The sequence below is a fragment of the Excalfactoria chinensis genome, chromosome 6 (assembly GCF_039878825.1).
Source record: "Excalfactoria chinensis isolate bCotChi1 chromosome 6, bCotChi1.hap2, whole genome shotgun sequence".
NCBI lineage: Eukaryota > Metazoa > Chordata > Aves > Galliformes > Phasianidae > Excalfactoria > Excalfactoria chinensis.
In genome coordinates this window covers 23,339,757-23,354,758 of record NC_092830.1, presented here as the reverse complement: position 1 = coordinate 23,354,758, position 15,002 = coordinate 23,339,757, and the positions used below count along the sequence as shown (strand labels likewise).

The window sequence follows — 15,002 nt, the reverse complement described above, 5'->3', positions numbered from 1 at the left end:
CAAATTTAGGAGTAAATGTGCCAATCGTTAATTGATCTCAGACTTCTAAGAATTGGTTTGTGGCTGCAGAAGCACAAAGAAAAGTGAAAAGATATTTTGTTAAAAAGGTAACTGCTATTTGAGCTGTGCATGAGGAGCAAGCAGGTTAACTATGGTGCTTTTTGTGTATTCTTAACATAACTGCACTTCAGTATATATTGAAGTGCAAAAAACCACACAGTCCCTCCTCTGTGTGTCCCCCACATCCACCTTAGAAGTTACAGGAAACTACAGGATGCACTGATCTGGCAAAGAACACAACAGAAAAGGTCTGTGGGAGCAGGTGACTGTTTTGAGGTGTGGCAGTAGCATGCCTAAGAGGACGAATTAAGAATACATGATTTGAACTCACAGGGGACAGGTTAGTCTGCTTTCATTTACCTGCGCTGCTTTTATGTGTTTGTTTTTTGGTGTGTGTTTTTTTTTTTTTTTTCCTTAAAGAAGTCATTTATTGTTATCCATGAACTCTGTTCTAGATTTTTGCACAGTATTACTTTCCTTGTGTATGATCTGCTTCTTCCTTGTTGGCTTCCCAAGGTCCAAGGTCTAGTGGGTAGTTGGAAGGGCTGGTAAAATTAGTGCTGCAGAAGGGTAGCATCGTTGAGTTATCATCCTAGTCTACTTATTTCTCTACTTATCATCAGTGAATTTGATAGGCTGTGGCATGGAGCTAATACACATTGCATTAAAAAGTGTTTTGAGATGATTGTTTTTACTCTGTTTTGAAACATTACATCCAATGTTTTTGTTGTAGGCAAAGCACTGTTACTAGCATAAGCGGTTTTTTTTCTTTTTCTTTTTTGAAAACAGTGTAGATTACAAGATTACACAGACCATTAGTTTTGATTGCTGCCTTGCCTTTCCTCAGGGATCTCTTTCCATTTCAGATATTGCTTCATAACCCCTTCAGCTGCTTGCCAAGGTCACTGATCATTCCAACCAGCAGATCTGCAGGTGAAATTTGGTATCTAGTGCACGGAGTTCTTTCCTTACGTGAAACAATTATTGCCATCTTGCACCAGAGAAGCCATATTACAAGGCTTGAGCTACTCTTTATCTTCCAGTTTGTAACCCAAATATCAGCCTGATAGTGTTTGGTTGCGCATTTCAGAATAACCTCCTCATCACCGTTCTTGGCCTTCCCACTGCTGGTGACGTACAGATATGTTATGTTCAGTGAACAGTGTCACTACATCACAGATTTCCTCAAATGCTTCTTATCATTTGCCATGAGAACATGGTTCTAGCTAGCAGTGAAGTCCAAGACCTTCTTCCTAGAGCTGCAGGGGAGGGCTGTGGGAGGACACATGGGTCTATCAGCAGATCCTGAGGCCAGCGCAAGCTGGTAGTTGGTCTGATGTCAGACTGATGAGCTTGGTCAGAATGTCAGAAGTAGTAGAGAACAGGGCCACGTTGGCTTGAGATGCAGCTCAGCTTGAGTTGGGGGATAAGCCTGAGCTGTAATGTCTGGTGGGGCTGTGGTGGGAGTTGTGGGTGCAGCTGCTTGCAGCAGCTAAGGGCTTGGTGCACTCGGCCCTGATGCTCTTTCTGAAAGATACCTGTATGATGAAACTGCCCAGGTTAACACTGTCTATCTTTGTGTTAGTTGCAGCACTGGTTTGTCATTATAAAGTTGAAGTAGTATACAGAAAAAAATAGTTTTTATCTCCATTAACTGTAACAGCAGAAATAACCTTGAGTATTTCAGCATGTACGCACTAGTTCATTTTCTTTTATAGAACTTATTGTGGCTTGTTTCACTGGCTTATTTAACTGTAGCATTCCCTTTTTTTTTGCTGGATCTTGAGGTGTACATCAGGCATATGAGTAGGCATTCTAACATGCCTTTGGGCTTAAGTATATTAAGTAATATGTTAGCAACAAGGGTGTGCAATCAAATGGATGTAAGCTAATCTTTCTGTTCAGCTGAGAAATTGTAGCCTGTATATGTAACAGTCATTTAACGTAATGTCTTATGTTCATATGCCTAGGTAAATTAGAACATATCTACTATATCTAGTTGAGGGAAAACAGCATTGACTAGTAGCATTTCCAGATTTTAATGAAGCAGTGTTGTTTGGATATGGGCAGATTCTCTGGCACAAACCGCTGCTTATGTCAAAATAAAAAAGGGTGTTCCAGTGAAGGAAGTGTTCTTTTCCAAGTTATGACTGCATTTTTAGCCTGGTTTCTTATGGAAACGACTTCACAAAGTCACACTGTGTGTCATTATGTCTTTTCCTGCCAACTTTTGAACTTAGCCTGTTGCAATCAGTTTCCTTACAAAAGTGCAGCTCTCAAGAATGCTAGGTAACAGATTTTGTATTGGTGTTACTCAGGTACAGAAGTTCTGTAAATCATCTGGCTGTGAAGAGGTTGCCCTGATGAGAGTTGACCATTGTAAGAAAGCAGAGGATCTGGGTAGGAGGGAATCCTTAGTAATACCCCAATTGTAAGAAACGCTTTACAGAATCACAGAATGACCCGGGTTGGAAGGGACCTCAAGGATCATGTAGTTTCAACCCCCCTGCCTAGCAGGGCCACCAAACATACGCCTTTACTAGATCAGGTTGCCCAGAGCCCTGTCCAGCCTGGTCTTGAACACCTCCAAGGACGGGGCATCCACAACCTCCCTGGGCAGCCTGTTCCAGGACCTAACCACTCTCCTAGTAAAGAACTTCCCCCTAACATCCAACCTAAATCTTCCCTCTTTTAACTTAAAACCATTTCCCCTAGTATTTATTTAACTTAAAACCATTTCCCCCTTTAGTTAGAGCAAGCATCTCTTTAGATAGCTTTATCATTCAACTTAGAAAAATCTGCAGGAAGCTGGAATTCGCTCCTTTTGTAAGTAACTGAGGTATGTGATGCTGTGTTTTGTTGTTTCTAGCTAGTGCATGCTCTTCAGGAACATCAAGCATACCCTGAAATACTTGTTCGTTAATTTCACCAGGAACTTTGCAACTTAAAGTTTACTTTCCATTTATTCAGCTGAAAGAGTGAACTTTTAAGAAATGTAACAAACTTAGAGCAGCTGATTGTTTGTGTGAGATAAGTATAGAATTAGCTTGTGGCACACATTCTTATCCCAACTAACTATATTATGAAGTCCGAAGTAGACTAAAGGTCTAGGATAAAGTCCCATCTTATCAAGGGAGAGGATTTTCATGCTTAGAACTCCAAATTCTTACTATTCATGAAGCAAGAAGCTTGACTGTACAACCAAGGAGTGAGTTGCTTTATGACGGCTGCACTTAAGTTGAACATTTGCTTAAGGTTATCTTTTTCTCCCAAAAGAAAGGATGAAGCCCAGGTGTGCAGTAATAAGTTACTGGAGGTAAGTAGGAGTTTCACAAGCAGATGGAAATACTTAATAGCCTACTTCCATAGAGACTTGAAAAGATAACTAAGAAAAGCAATATACCTGCATTTGTTTAGAATGGATACAGTAATTCACTGCAATTATTTTGAAGATCCTCAAATAGAGGGTTGCATAAATGCATAATAATTATATATGAAAACATTCTACCCTGGTCTTCAGAACTGTCTCCTTCAAATAGCTTAAGCTGTTAAAGAAATGGATGCAGCACTTAAGGAGTGTGGTAGTTGTTGTTAACATAGAACTTTCTTTGTGTATAGTTCCATTTATCTTGGAAGGAATAATAGTGTAAAGAAACTTCCTAATTGTCATACGTAAGTATAAATGTGTAGGTAGACAACTGAACACTTTTTTTGTTACAGATTATTTTAAATTTTATTTGAAACATATTAGGATTCCAGTTTTAATGGACTTTTATTATAGTTATGACAGCTCAGCAGTAATATATTATTACTCAAGTAAAATTTTTAATAGGAGTACTGTAGCTTAGCACAATGTGAATAAAAGTGTTAGTGGGGTTTATAGAAGATAAACTGTAGTGATTTAATGCATCTCTAGCAAGCCACCAGTCTTTTAGTAGTTAGAAGTATTTTTATGATGGATTTGTTCTGTTCTCATCATGTAGCTAGAATTACAACTACTGGTGTATATGCAGGACTGTGATAGGAGGGGATAGTGAGAAGGCCTGGGTGCTCACATGAGAAAATGCAATGAGGAATAAGAAACAAGGGTAGGAACCTGAGGTATTTTTGTTCCTCATTGTGTGACTAGGTTTAGAATAATTTTAAAACTTCAGCAATATGATAGTTTTCTTGGTAATGTACTGTTATATTTTACTAAAATATGTCTCTGCCTCTTCGTATCCTTTATGAGCATGGCTTTCCATTTGTCAGAATTGCTAGGTGATAGGAACACTACATACCAGTGGCACTTTTTTGTTCTGGGACTAGATTATGGAATCATAGAATGTCCTGAATTGGAACGGACCCACAAGGATCATAGAATCTAACTCCTGATAGAGGATTGCCAGAGCTGGAGTTTCCTGCTGGAGGAGCAGGGTTTTCTGCCTTGTGATGCTAATCTCTCTGCTACCCCTTCAGGACAGGGGAGGATGAGAAATAACAGTGCTGATATGGTTTCAAGCATCCTTACCTTGAGCTTGAAGTATTGCTTGGTTACAAGCTGCTAAGCCAAGGCTTGTAGATCCTCAGAATTAATGCTTGTATTTGCTTCCAGTATTTGGATAAAGAAATGTGCTGCTGTAGAAACCAGCGTGCATGTTTCTTTCACTTAGATACCTGTGCAAGGAGAAACCTTGCTTGGAGGTGTAGATGTTGCTCCATACAGAGCTTCGAGTCTGGCTGGCACGGTGTAAAGTCCCAGCCCTGCCCATGTGTCTGAAAAGCTCAGCTTGAGGTAGGGCTGGTGGCACTAACTTCTAAAAGATCAAAAAAACTGACTTTGACAGATACTGTCCTTTAGTTATGGTGATATCGATGAAAACATCACCAATGGAGGGAGTATACCATGTTTACAACTAATACTCATTGTTGTAAACAGTTAACATTTCAAAGTGGCAGATTTTGAATCTGATATCCAGATTTCAGAACAATTATGCTTGCATGCATGTGTTCTCTTTTGTGTTAACATTTTGAGGCCACAGAAATGACTGACAAATGAGAGGAAATACGAGCAATTGATCTTCCCAAACCTATTGTTTGTGTTTTGATGAAAATAATTGTTGTCATTTGTATTTTAATGGAAACACCATTTGCAGTGTTTTTAAAGTGATTTGTATTTGACATTGATTGTGCACAAAACTCCTTCGTGTCCTCTTCTTTCTTTTTGCTTGCCGGACTTCCTATGAACCCAATCAGTAGAAGATCCTTCTGTTATTTTTCAAAGTGTTTTACATTAGTGAACAACTACGCTCCATTTACTGAGGAGAAACTGTATAAATTGATTGCGAAACCATGAATGAAGAAGTGTACATGGAGAACTTGGGAACTTGTTAAAGCATAGAACAAAGATTATGAATGGTGGCATTGAATCCAGAACCACAAAATCCTCAGAGGTAGACGAAGCCTTGAAATTGGATGATAGCTGCATTATTTCCTCATTCGAAGCTGTAGGCGTTTCAAAGGATTTGACAGAATGATTGTTGGTTCTGAAGTCCGCACTCATCAGTGCTGTGAGAATGTCGTTTGGTGTTCACTGAAGATCTGTGCAAGACCCGGAGTGGGCCGGAGTGAATGAGGCAGTTTTGATCTTTTGTCGTTAAGGATGTAGTATTACTAGATTCCATTAATCCCCTTTTTAAAGACAAAGCTAATTTTGTGGAGACCTGCTTGAGGTAGAAAGAGACAAAGGTGTTACTTGGCCTTGTCTTTTTGTGTTGTGGCCAGGGCACATCTTCCTTCATAGTAGTTTAGTTCAGGGCTAAACCAAAGCTAAAAAGAAATTAGGAAAAGGTAGTTTATTCAGACACTGGGAAGGAGTGTTGCGGTTTCTGTTATTTTCACACTAAAAAGACACTTCTCTAGAGCATATGTAAATTCAAGTAAGAAAGAAGTAGGAAGAATCAACGATATGTTCTCTGTTAATTTATTGAAAATACTAAGTAAAGCAAGAGAAGTTCTGAATCTTGCTGGTTTTAGTTGAGAAGGCCTCTGAAATATCTCATCATTTTGAACTAATTGTGTGTCATGATGTGTATTTTCCAAAGAACCCATATGCTTACAGAAAAAATTCAAAAGAAAAAAAAAAAAAATTAGCAGATGTACAGTGATTGAATTATGAAGTGCTTAAATAGAACTTCCCCACTAAACTTGTCCATATTAGATCATGTAAGCCTTGAAGAGCTGAGGGCTGAAGGGATGTCAGGAAATCCCCCGTGCTGAGGCAAAATTAGGTGTCAGACTCTTAACATCTCTCAGTTCTGTACCATCAAAGCTTATTGAGTTTTCTGTAATCTGACTTGAATGTTTGTAATGGCAGTGCTGACTGGAACCAGATCCAGCAGATGCCACCTGAAATGTGTTGTGAGCTTTTGGCCTTTGTTTAAAACTGTGTAAAGACCAGTTAAATGTGATCTAATGAACACTTAGTATTTGAAGGAAGGGATGCAGGCATAAAATATGTCTTCTCTGTGTCATAAATCTCTTTTCCTGCTTTTTAAGAAATGGATCTTTCCTTATGGTCTCCTCTTTGCTGTGTTTTATCCTATTTGTTAGTAGTAACTTAGTTGATTTTACTGCTCAGATTTTTATGCTTATGTGCCTGTGTTCTGGTAGATTTATCTTTAGGATGTATTTTGATAACTAGTTAAAACTTTCTCAATGTGAGGTGCTGCTTATACGTTCCTGTATTGGCCCTGGATTCTCCATGTTCTCCCTGCTTTGTGCTTGGACCATTTCTGTCAGCTCATATGATGATGTGAGTGGCACCAGATGATTGTGGTTGTAGAGTCATTTTTTGTTGGCTCAATATGTTTATTCCCTTGCCCTAAAGGAGTTCACATTCAGGAGACAGGGAAGATGCTTTGTTTAAGGTGATAGGGAATGAGGAACCAGCTTATCTGGTTGGAGCCTGCCAGTTAATTGTCTTACACCTTAGATTTCATTTTCAATCTTTTTTTTTTTTTTTTTTTTATTTTTTATTTTTAAATTTTATTTATTTATTTATTTATTTTAATACTTGGCATGGTTGTTTTTGATTTCTTATATCTTGAAATTCTGATGTACTGGTCCTCTTTTCTTCTACCTGATTTTTAAAATTTCTTACTGTTATTACTATTTCCTGTTTTTCTTATTGAATAAGCATTATTTGTCTACCTTTTTATATGTGTTTGATCGTCAGTTGTTCTGTGCTCTTTGAATGCTTTTGTTATAGATTCTACTACTTTCCCTTTTCCTGATAGGACCTAGTGCTCTGAAATCCTTTTCGTCTGCTCAAGACCATTTTCAGAGTTATGGAAAGTGTGTTCCAGAAATACTTGGTTAAAGATGGAGAGGAATAATCTCACTTTTAATGGTTAGTCATGCATTTCAGATGTGAGGACTCATCAGAGAGCTGATGATGAAATTACTGCTTTCAAGAATTAGGTCATTTAGCATGAATTTCAAGTAACCACCAAACAAAGTTTACTTAAGTGCATGATTTCAGATCTATAAAGAACTGACACTGACAGCAAGATGAACTCAATCAGAGGTTCTCTCAGTGCTTCTGCTTGTACAGAAACTGGGGTTATGTAAAGAAATGCAGCTTGGAGCTGGTATCTGGCAGGAGCTTCAGATTCTGCCTGATGTAGTGATGAATGATGAGGCAGTTGAGGGTTCACCATCTGGCAACCATTTGTGTAGCTTGAGACATCTAATACTAGATCATGTTTAGATAAGTATTCTAGAAATTAGAAAAAAAGCCTCTCTAACTTGACATGGGTATATAAATACTGTTGTTCTTTGAGATTTTTTTGCTGTTGTTGAAACACAGACACTGGTGGTAAATCTGAGGTTCGGCACGATGCTTTGTGCCAAGTAAAATGTTGTTATAACTTGCCTCCAACTGTTCAAATAGGGTTTGTGCACATCTTGAATGATTTTTAAGAGCCTGACTATTTCTTCATTACTGTTCCCTGTGGTTCCTTGGGCAGAGGAGAGATTTAGAAAACTGATGGTGACACATTGTTGTCCTGTTCTTATGCTAGTCTGTTCTCTGTTTCTGAGATAAGACACTAAGCTAAAAACTAGTAACATGATTTACCCTACTAAAAGGGTAAATCAAAGAGGAGTCAATAAATGTGGTTTTCTTACTCCTTTCAAGATCTTTGTCTGGGAAAAAAATAATAATTGTGATTTATTTACTTCTTTAAAAAAACAAAACAAAACAAAAAACACCAAACTGAATAAGCTCATTTTTATTGCTAATGTGCAGTCATAGTATGCAACCAACCTTTCTCATGAGTCAGTTGTTTCCTTAAGAGCTTAAACTGAGATTACATTGTTTAAACACTGTTTTCTGGGTGGCGTGAGATAATGATTTACAGTTTTGTATCCACTTAACCCATGCCAAATTCTTCCCCTAGTTTACTGTTTCCCAAGAATCTCATACTCACTGATTACTTATACCATGTGCATTGCATCCACATTTATTAATTTGCTGAAACTCAATTTAGGATTAATAGTCACCATATACACAAAACACATAGACGAAAGTTGCTAGAAGAGCATCCCAGCACAGCCTTTGAAGAAGTGGAGATTTTCAGGCAGCTTGCATTTGCCCTTCAGCTGTCTTGAATTACCTTTCATCCCAGTCTAGTAGCACTTTACCCGTGGAAACTATTGGTATGCGCCTTGTTCTCTCGCATATCTATCAGTTCTGTCAGTCTCCTTTTCTCTCTGCACCCTTGGCCCCGACCAGGCATTCACCCACTTCTCCGTAAACCTCCCCCAGCATCATAAATACTGGATTGAGTTTGGCATCACTGGCAGCATATAGCTTCTCTGAATAATCCTCATCTTTACTATGAGGCCCTTAGCTCTGTTTGCCTCTAACAGAGTTTTTGCTTCTTCCTGAAGTGCAGCCAGCATCTTCAACTGTTGAGCTAATCATCTTTTCCCTGACAGCGTAGCATCTAAAGGCTCTCCAGTGTACCACTGTGTGACTGTTCTGATCCTTTTGATACCTTTACTTAGGCAAAGTAGCACAGTAAATCTTTACATACTCTATTATTTTCTCTGAAACAGAATTTCTGCTGATTTCAAAAGGAAATTAGCTTGAATGAGGAATTAAAGGTTAAACTGATACTAATTTTATAGTCTCTGATTATTCTAGCAGTATGTTTTATCTAGTCTGCTGTAATCTTTAATCCCAAGTAGCTGGAGAGTTAGGAATTATTATACATTATTTTTAATACTGATTAGAACTGGCTTGAACTTTCAGTCTTAAAGTGTTTGCAGCAGTGGAAAAAAAAAAAGTAGGCAAATTGGTATTGTGTCCTGTGTTTTCAGACTTAATATATTTTGTGAGTGTGTGTGCTGAAAGGTTGTCACATTATTTATTTTCATTATTCCTGTGTCTTTGTTGGCTGACCTGTGAATACAAGATGATTCACTGACGCTGGATCTAGTTTCTTATATTTTTACTTTCCTTTTCTGAGTAAAAGGAGTGCATTGCATTTCTGATGTAACTTGATCCTTGTAAAATGGACCACTGTAGTTATTAGTGGATTTCATCAGATAATCTACTGGCTTTAGGAAATATTAGCGTGTTGAATTCAGTGCAGGTTTAATCAGCTAGTTCATATGCTTTTATATGCAGTTTTAACTGTGAATTTGGTGTGCTTTGAGCTGAATGTGTAACAGGAAAATGTGGTTTTGAATAATTTTATATGCAAATGCACTTACATATTTGAGGTTTTTATACAAGGGTCAAGGCTTTGACCACCCGTATGCAGATATGCAGGTAGGGGAAGACATAGGGAGTGCAAATTCTGTGATTTTATAGTATGTCGCAAAATACTGTTTTATTGGTTGAGCTTGTCTTGCACTTGATAACGCTTATAGCGCTATTAACATACTTCATAACATGTCTAATGAATTCCAACAGTTTAAGGAATTTGCTGGGCATGCTGAAGTGAATTCTGTTGATTACAGTGGAAAGCAGAGACTGAGAGGAGAGTAATGGAGGACATATGAAACCCTTGTCATCTGTTAAGCAGAGCTCACTTTGAGATATTTTTGCAGTTGTCCATAGATCAGAGGCATTACACTTTTTACTTGCTGTTTTATGAGATTTTAACATACCCATGCACTAGATAGCTTTTCTTTTATGTTGTGATTTTTATGTTCAGAGTGGGTTTAGACATCATAGTAAATGTGATCTAAACTTAATCAGCTACTGAGTTGTGTGGTCCCTACCAAGCAGTTCTGATATTTTATTTCTGTATGTTTGAGTGATTGTGTGACCACAAGGCAAATCAGTTTGTTTGGGTGAAAGGGAAGTTGCCTGACAGGACTTGTGGCTGAATCCACTTAACTGGGTGAACCTGCGGTGACAAGATGCGTGAGGGGTGGTAATGGGGACTTGAAGGCCTGGAGTGCTGACAGGGGGGAGTTTGCCAGTTTTGGTGATGGCCAGATGCTGGATGGACATGGCTGAAACATTGAACTGTGTTTGCAGATTGCAGAGATGTGTAAGCCAATTGAAGCAGCCTGTTCCTCTTTTCTCAGTCCTCTCTGTTTGCTGTTGTAGCACAGGTGTTCCTGCAACCATACGGAGGCTGAATTGGGAAAGTGATCTAGCTGTAAAGATACTTGAGCAAAAAATTCTTGAGGTGGATCAGTTCCCTATCACATTGCAGTGGCCATGAGAGGGTGGGAACAGCTGGATGTAGACACAGATATTCTTAAGCAGACATTATTACAGAGGAACTGGATTTCAGACAGACACATATAGAAGAGTGATGCTGGTGGATAGAAAAGACAGGCATGTAGCCTCTGGAGCTGAGGAGAAGGGTGACCAAAAAAGTATGTGATGGGGAAGATATGGGATGAAATTTTCTAGAGGAAAAAGAATCTGGTAGAAGCTGTTTGGAGGCTGTATGTGTGGAAACTGGTATCAGGAGAGATGGGAGAAGGAAGTTGAAGGAAGCTTTTGGGAAAACCCTGGAAGAACAGTCTGGGCCACTGAATGAGCTTTGTGGGCAGTCTCTGGGGATATAAGTGGACCTCTGATTTCTGCAGTTCTTTGCAGAAGCAAATCAGCAAAGTGATTTTTATTATTAATATTACAATTTTTAAGTTTCTCTATTAAAGAATGAGGAAATAATTTCAATATATGTGGTCATTTTTGTGATCTAGAATTCACTTACACAAGCTGTCAGAGTTGTGTAATGAAGTTGTTTGTTTTGTTTTGTTTTTTGTCCTTTCACAGTGAAGTTGTTTAGTAAGGATTTCATTCATCATGTAGCACAGTGAACAGTATATTCTTTGCAGTAACAATCCTTTCCATTAGTTTTTATTCTTGACTTAGCAATATTATGGAGAGTATTTTTGTGAATATGTTTCAGTTGCTTGTCTATTCACTGGATTGCATGGAATTTTTCTGTTGCAGACAGGAAGGATGAATCAATAGACGGAGATGTTTGGATAGATGAAAGAAATCCTTCAAAGGACTCTGAAGACTAACATATGCATGTTTTGTGTCTGTTATGAAGTATTGCTTTTTTGTATAGCAACAAAAAGTCACAAGTAAAACAAAGATCAAGAAATAACAGCTGCCTATTGGCTTTTTTTTCCCTGCCCCTTGATAAGCATTGCTGTATATAGACTTAAGCTTAAAAAAATAGTATCAGAACGTTTCTAGATGAGTTGCTCTCAGTTTTCTTTGAGTGTGTGGTCCTAAAAAGTTATGGAAGTTGCTACCTAGGGATTTGAACAAGGACAGGGAAAAAGGGTGAGAAATGTTAGGATAAAATTATTGCTAAGATTTGAAATTTGTGTGTGTTTTTTCTTAAGAAACAATCCAAACAAACAAAAATCCACACTATGAAATATTTAAACTGAACTAAAATGAAAATGGGGATACAGCTTTATTTCAGAGTCCACCGTGGGACTTCAGGAATTGCTTATGTATTGCTTTCTTAATGCACCTCTTCTACAGTTGTACTGTCACAGCATTTTATGTTACGGAATGTTTTGTGAACGGTATGATCCTAGTTTAATTCCTTTCCCCCACTGCTCTACCCAACTACTGCTATCTCCTTCTCCACAACTCTTCTATGAACTCCAGCTTTTATTTTACTTTCTGATGATAAAACTTCCTCTTGTCCAGGATTGGGGTCTCCCATCCTCGGGCTGCTCTGGCACACACACGAGTGTTGTAATGTGTGGAGAATGTGAAACTTGTGGCTCTTTGTTCTCTCAGCGTCACTTTCCTTTGCAGCTATCCCTCTCTTCTGTTGTTACATCAGTAAAATTGAAACCTTGTTTTAAAGATTAAATTGCTTTTTTGTGTGTGTGTGTGTGTGTGTGTGTGTGTGCATTAACTACAATTACTTTCTGAGTGAAAGAATGCTAGCAAACCTTACGTCATCATATTTCTATCTGAATGTAACTTTTCAATGAATTTGTTTTTGCTTTCTCAAGAGATGAATTGCAGGAAAACTGTTGCATTTAGTTGCACTTTAGCATTTCATTTTGTGAGAAAATGGCATATAAGATGTCCTGTTAACTAAAGAGTTCATTTTATCTTTTGATTTGTGGCTAACTACTTTTGGATGAAGATCAGCAACCAGTAAGGATGGAAGCTGATATTCTAAGATTAAAATAAAACGTTAATCATAGTAACTTGAATAACTTAGGAATAGTAATAAAGTAGTTTTTACATTTCAAATCACATTTATTTTTAAGCCTTCCTGATTTATTTTTTTTTTAATCAATTATTTTAGCATGTTAACTTTACCTTCCTGCTTGTCTTTGTCAGTGATAAACTTATGGCAAAAAACTGTGTTCTATTTGTGGTTGCACAGTAACACCATAAAGGTCACTGAGAACAAAAGCCGCATAACACCAAAAGAATTTCTTTTTGTCATAACTGTGATGATGGACTTTATGCCATAAATTCTATTTAAAATGTGCATGTTTTCTTCTTTTCTTTACAGAAAACCTCAACTTTTTGGTTGTGCTATCGAGTGGAAATATCTTTGGTATGGATTACGTGTTTGGTCTTCTACAACCTGAGGCAACAATGTATGTGCTACGTATGATAGAAGAATTAATTGTAGGAAGAGACAAACTGAAAGGCTACACCGCATTAAGAAGCTGGTTTAAAAATGTTTGCATTTCTTGCCAATAATGTACAACCAAGGGAGCCTGGTAGTCCTACAGTAAAACAACACCAACAAAGTTGTTTCTTTTTTTTTTTCCTGGTTCAAAAAGATCAAGTAGTCAGTGCGTGTTTTATCATGTGTTTCTTGATTATTTAGCACTGATTCTTTTATTATGCAGAAATAATGGAGTGAGGATTGGTAGACACTCCCTCCCCACTGCGCATTCAGCCACTAAAGACTGTCAAGATGACCTCTGAAGAGATGACAGCTTCTGTTCTGGTCTCTGTCGTGCAGGGTAAAGTGATACCTGCTCAGTCAGCTGGGGATGAAAATACTGAAAATGCTTCGGACACCAGTGTTATAAAAAGACACACTGCCAGTCCAGGAAGGCAAACCACACGCGCTGTCTCATATTTACACAGACTGGAAGAAGAAAGTCTACAGGGCTCAGTGCCCAAAATATTCACTTTGACGAATAAACAAATGACCGATGACAATATTAATGAAAACTTCTGGGAGAGGAACAACTCCGTCTCCGATTCAGTGAAATTTCTTAACATTAACTGTAACATTGTGCAGAAAAACTACAAGAGCAATATCCCGTGCAGTCAGTTGTATAAATCTTGTGGCCCGTTAGCAGGGGGAGAGGCGTGCCTAGAAACTGGAATTCCTGTTTCACTGGAAAGAGCTATGCTTGCTGAAATTCAGTTGAAAATGAATGGACCTTCATTAAGAAGCCAGACAGCAGTAAATAAGAGTGATGACAATGGTACTGATGAAGTAGCCTTTTTTCACTTTCATTGTGCAAGTGAAAGGAATTTATCAAAGGCGTTGTGCAAATTGCACAATGGTTTCATATTGAATGACTGCTTGCAGCCAGTAGGTGTTGGCAGTAGTAGCACTACTGGCTCCCCGGCATGCACTTGCACATTGGTGGAGTTGACAAATAATTGTGAGAATGAAAATGGGCAACACTTGTATGAAGACACTTTAAGGGATAAGTACTTCTGTGTGGAAAGAGCACCACGAAAGGTTAAAGTGGCGTGCTCGGGTCACAGCTTCATTGGAAATAACTTTACTGGAAGGATGCCTTCAAAGCCCTTTCTGAGCCATTTTGAAGACTGTAATGATAACTGTGAAGAAGAGATGGAAGAGGATATTTTTAGAAGCAAAAAGGAACGTTCCACACTATTAATAAGACGTTTCTGTAAAAATGATAAGGAGGTTAAAAAATCAGTTTATACTGGAACGAGAGCGATTGTTAGGACTTTACCTTCAGGACACATTGGAACTGTTGCTTGGAATTATGTTGAGAGGAGGAAAAACAACAGTGGCTTGAAGCATTCTAGGATTACAACAGAACAGCTAACTATAATTCAGAGCTTAATAAAGTGGGAGTGCAATTCCTTTCTTGAGACCTCTTTATGGTATGAGGTAAGCTTGTCACAATTTGTTTGTTTTCACTTGTAAGAGTCTTGCTAACATGATGACATTTCATTTAACAAAATGCCTTCAATTTGTAAACATAGTAACAATAGGGTATTTCACATGGCCGTGCTGAACCTTACGTTGAACACAACTTTTCAGGAGAATGTCTTATCCTTAGAAACTCAATTGAGTTTAAAATTGACTTGAGGCAAAATGCATAAATTTAGATTTATATAAAAGTTATACAGGTGCAGATCTAATGTGTAGTTATAAATGTGTACATACGCACATTTTATATAGATACACGAATATGAATTTCTATACAAA

The 15,002-nt window shown here is 38.0% G+C and overlaps 1 protein-coding gene across 2 annotated transcripts in view; it reads left to right on the top strand.

The window, feature by feature from the left end:
• PLCE1 (phospholipase C epsilon 1) overlaps positions 1-15,002 on the top strand; it is a 147,280-nt gene that overhangs the window by 10,659 nt on the left and 121,619 nt on the right. The window contains exon 2 of one of the 2 annotated variants that reach the window (XM_072339606.1): positions 13,080-14,681. In XM_072339606.1, the coding sequence (XP_072195707.1) occupies positions 13,494-14,681 (1,188 nt within the window). In that variant the 5' untranslated portion in view covers positions 13,080-13,493. Of the gene's footprint in view, positions 1-13,079; positions 14,682-15,002 lie in introns of those variants that run through there. The other variant, XM_072339605.1, reaches the window with a different exon arrangement.